At 38.6% G+C, this 4,022-nt stretch overlaps 1 protein-coding gene across 1 annotated transcript in view; it reads left to right on the top strand.

Moving 5' to 3' along the window:
- The window catches only part of LOC101566539 (zinc finger protein 14-like), a 56,478-nt gene extending 52,697 nt beyond the window's left edge, over positions 1–3,781 (top strand). The window contains exon 4 of the mRNA XM_023706395.1: positions 1,198–3,781. Within this exon, the coding sequence (XP_023562163.1) occupies positions 1,198–3,379 (2,182 nt within the window). The 3' untranslated portion in view covers positions 3,380–3,781. The remainder of the gene's footprint in view (positions 1–1,197) is intronic.
- The last annotated feature ends 241 nt before the right edge of the window (positions 3,782–4,022 follow it).

Here is a 4,022-nt window from a genome sequence, read left to right as displayed (position 1 = left end):
TATATGAATATGAAATATGCATTATCTAAAAAATTGCTAACCTGGAAGCAACCTAAAAGATCCACATGAATGCTAGTGCATTAAGAGATAGACCCTTCCAGACAGGTGTGTACATTCATGTTTTAGAGTTCTTACCATGCATTCTCATACATCATTGATACGGATATCAAACAAACCCAGTTCAATATTCAAACTACAGATGCCTCAAAAAGTAAAAGTAAGTGCTCACATTTGATCCAGGCAAAACCTCGTATGTATATTCTGAAAGGATTTAAAATTATGATGTTGGTGTTACATATGTCCTTATGATCAAAGCAAGATATGCATGAGTATTCACAGTAGCTAAGTTTTGGAAATAATTCGCAATATCTAAGCCCTGGTAGCAGCCTAGTTGTCAATCATTGTTTGCATGGAAAAGGAGATTGTGTGGTAGACTGTATGTGGTGGAGCCTTCTTATAATCCCAGCACTCTGGTAAGCTGAGCCAGCAGGGTGACTACATGAAGTTAACCCTTTGCAAATTAATGATCTATGAGAATCCCTCTCATAGGGATTTCTTCTTTTATTATTATTATTTTTTTTTTTATTTTTTTGGCGGAATCAGGGATTGAACTCAGACCCTTGCACTTGCCAGGGAAGTGCTTACTCCACTGAGCCATCTCCCCAGCCCTGGGATTTCTTCTTTTAAAAGAAGAAATTTTTAAAAATACTAGAAATGTATTTTATTGCTCAGAACCTTCTTTAGTTTTGAGCATTGAAAAAAAAAGTGCTCTATATATTCAGCCCCCACAGAATAAGACTGTTATGTCTTCTGGCAAAAAATAAAATATGGTCCTCTGCCACAAATGTTAAATAAGTCTGACAAAGAACGCAAAAGATATACTAAAACATAAATTAGGGGTTCAATTAAGTGTTGGAGGGTAAGAGTGATGGAAAAGGTGTCAAAATGATCAATGTATGATACTTATATGTGTCAGTGATTTAAATAACACTCGACTTTATGTATTACAAATATATACCAATTTAAAACTCCCAAATGGATACAATCATTTGGTAAATGGTCATTTTGGAAGCATCTTCAGCTCTTTTTGTCTATTAATTCTGAAAATTTCATAGCAGGTGTCATGCCAGAATTTGTCCTGATAAGTTATTGATAGGGGGACTATTTTATTGTGATTGGTATTTTGTTGCTTTACAGAATGGAAGAGAGAGCAAAATGTTACCAATATAAAACATGTAACCAACATGAAAATGTATTCCTTCAGACTTCAGATACTAATGTGGACATAAGACAGGCTGCATTAAAGACAGCTGGAAGTCTTCTTTGTAGAGAGCCCCTGATGAGGCACCTACCGTTAAATGATCTCATCTTACCTCACCCAGGAGAAAAGCCACATAAACAGGGGGAAACCTGCAGTGCTTTCCAGGCCTTTCGGAAGCATGCAAGGACAATGACTCAAGAGAAACCCTCTCAATATGAACAATGTGGGAAAACATCCCCTGAACTCAGTGAAATAACTCACCTTGGAGAGAAGATGATTGTTGGCCAGAAAAATGTGAAAGACTCTAAGACCCCCAGCAGTTTTCAAATCCATGAGAAAAATCATACTGGAAAGAAATCAAATGTATTCAAACAATATGGAAAAGCCCTCAACACTCAAACTTGTAAAATTCTGGAAAGGATTCACATGGAGGAGAAGCCCTATGACAGTAAGCAATGTGGAAAAGCATTCCATACACACAGTTCCTGTCAAAGACATGAAAGAAATCACACTGGGATGAAACCCTATATACATAAGCAAAGAGGGAAGTTGTTCAGCAGATACACTCAATATCAGAGACATGAAAGTACTAGTAAAGGAGAGAAACCTTATGTATGTAAACAATGTGGGAAAGCTTTTACCAGACACAGTTATTGCAAAATACATGAAAGAAATCACACGCGGGAGAAACCTTATGTGTGCAAACACTGTGGCAAGGCATTTACTACAAAGACTTATTCTAACATACATGAAAAAATTCACACAGGGGAGAAAACTTATGTATGCAAACACTGTGGGAAGGCATTCCTTACACACCAATCTTGTCAGGTGCATGAAAGAACTCATACTGGGGAGAAACCTTATGTGTGCAAGCAGTGTGGGAAAGCATTCACTACACATCAGTCTTGTCAAGTACATGAAAATACACACACTGGGGAGAAACCTTTCTTGTGCAAACAATGTGGAAAGTCATTCATTACACTCCAATCTTGTAAGATACATGAAAGAACTCACACTGGGATGAAACCTTACATGTGCAAGCAATGTGGGAAAGCATTCACTACAAAAACTTATTGTCATATACATGAAAAAAATCACACCGGAGAGAAAACTTACATCTGCAAACACTGTGGGAAGGCATTCACTACACACCAATCTTGTCAAATACATGAAAGAACTCACACTGGGGAGAAACCTTATGTGTGCAAGCAGTGTGGTAAGGCTTTCAATACACATCAATCCTGTCGAGTACATGAAAGTACACACACTGGAAAGAAGCCTTATGTGTGCAAGCAATGTGGAAAGGCATTCAGCACACACCAGTCTTGTCAAATACATGAAAGAACTCACACTGGGGAGAAGCCTTATGTGTGCAAGCAATGCGGGAAGGCATTCAATGCATATCAGTCTTGTCAGAGACATATAAGAATTCACACTGGAAAGAAACCTTATGGATGCAAGCTATGTGGGAAGGCATTCACTACAAATAAATCTTGTCAAGAACATGAAAGTACACACACAGGAAAGAAGCCTTATATGTGCAAGCAATGTGGAAAAGCATTCACTCAAAGGGGTAATTATAAAAGGCATGAACGAACTCACACTGGGGAGAAACCTTATGTGTGCAAGCAGTGTGGAAGGGCATTCGCTACACGGCATTATTGTCAAATTCATGAAAGGACTCACACTGGGGAGAAACCTTATGCATGCAAGCAGTGTGGGAAGGCATTCACTACACACCAATCTTGTCAAATACATGAAAGTATACACACTGGAATGAAGCATTATGTTTGCAAGGAATGTGGCAAAGCATTCACTGAAAGGAGTAATTATAAAAGACATGAAAGAAGTCACACTGGAGAGAAACCTTATGTGTGCAAGCACTGTGGTAAGGCATTTACTATACGTCAAAATTGTCAAAAGCATGAAAGAACTCACTCTAGGGAGAAACCTTATGCATGCAATCAATGTGGAAAAACATTCACGACAAAGAGTTATTATAAAAGACATGAAACAAGTCACACTGGAGAGAAACCTTATGCGTGCAAGAAGTGTGGGAAGACTTTCATTACACACCAGTCTTGTCAGGTACATGAAAGAAGACACACTGGGGAATAGGTGTGTAAACTGTGGAAAAAAGACATTTACTACACAGCAGTTATGTGAAAATCATGAAAGAACTCACATGGGAGAAACCTTAGGCAGGTAACCAAAGCAGAAAAATATTCACTATAAGTTGTTATAAAATACATGATAAAAGTAACAGAATAGAAATCTGTGTGTAACCAATATGGAAAGGCATCAATGTTGTTAGGAAACAAATCACACAAGGGAGAAATCTTACTGCGCCAGCAGTGTGGGAAGTTATTTACTACTAAGAATTCTTATATATGGAAAAAATTCACAAGGGAGAAAGCATATTCATGTGAGCCATGTGGAAAAAGATTTGCTAGTAAGTCCTCATTTTATTGTATTTTATTTTATTTGCAGTACCAGGAATTGAACTCAGGACCCTGTGCTTGGCAGGCAGTCACTTACTCTACTGAGCTATTTCCCCAGCCCATTGCGCTATCTCTCTGGCCCATGAGCTATCTTCCCGGCCCATCTTGTTTTATATACATAGATGCCTCACTAGCAGGAACCCTATCTAAACAATGTGAGGGGGGGCTGGTGAGATGGCTCAGTGGTCTAAAGCACCTACTTGGAACAAGCTTGACAAAGCATAGGGACCGCGGTTCAATCCTCCATCACCACAAGCCAG

This window comes from Octodon degus, unplaced genomic scaffold (genome assembly GCF_000260255.1).
Source record: "Octodon degus isolate 3935 unplaced genomic scaffold, OctDeg1.0 scaffold00255, whole genome shotgun sequence".
Taxonomy (NCBI): domain Eukaryota; kingdom Metazoa; phylum Chordata; class Mammalia; order Rodentia; family Octodontidae; genus Octodon; species Octodon degus.
Note: the sequence above shows the minus strand (reverse complement) of the source record. Positions and strands in the feature narration are given on the sequence as shown.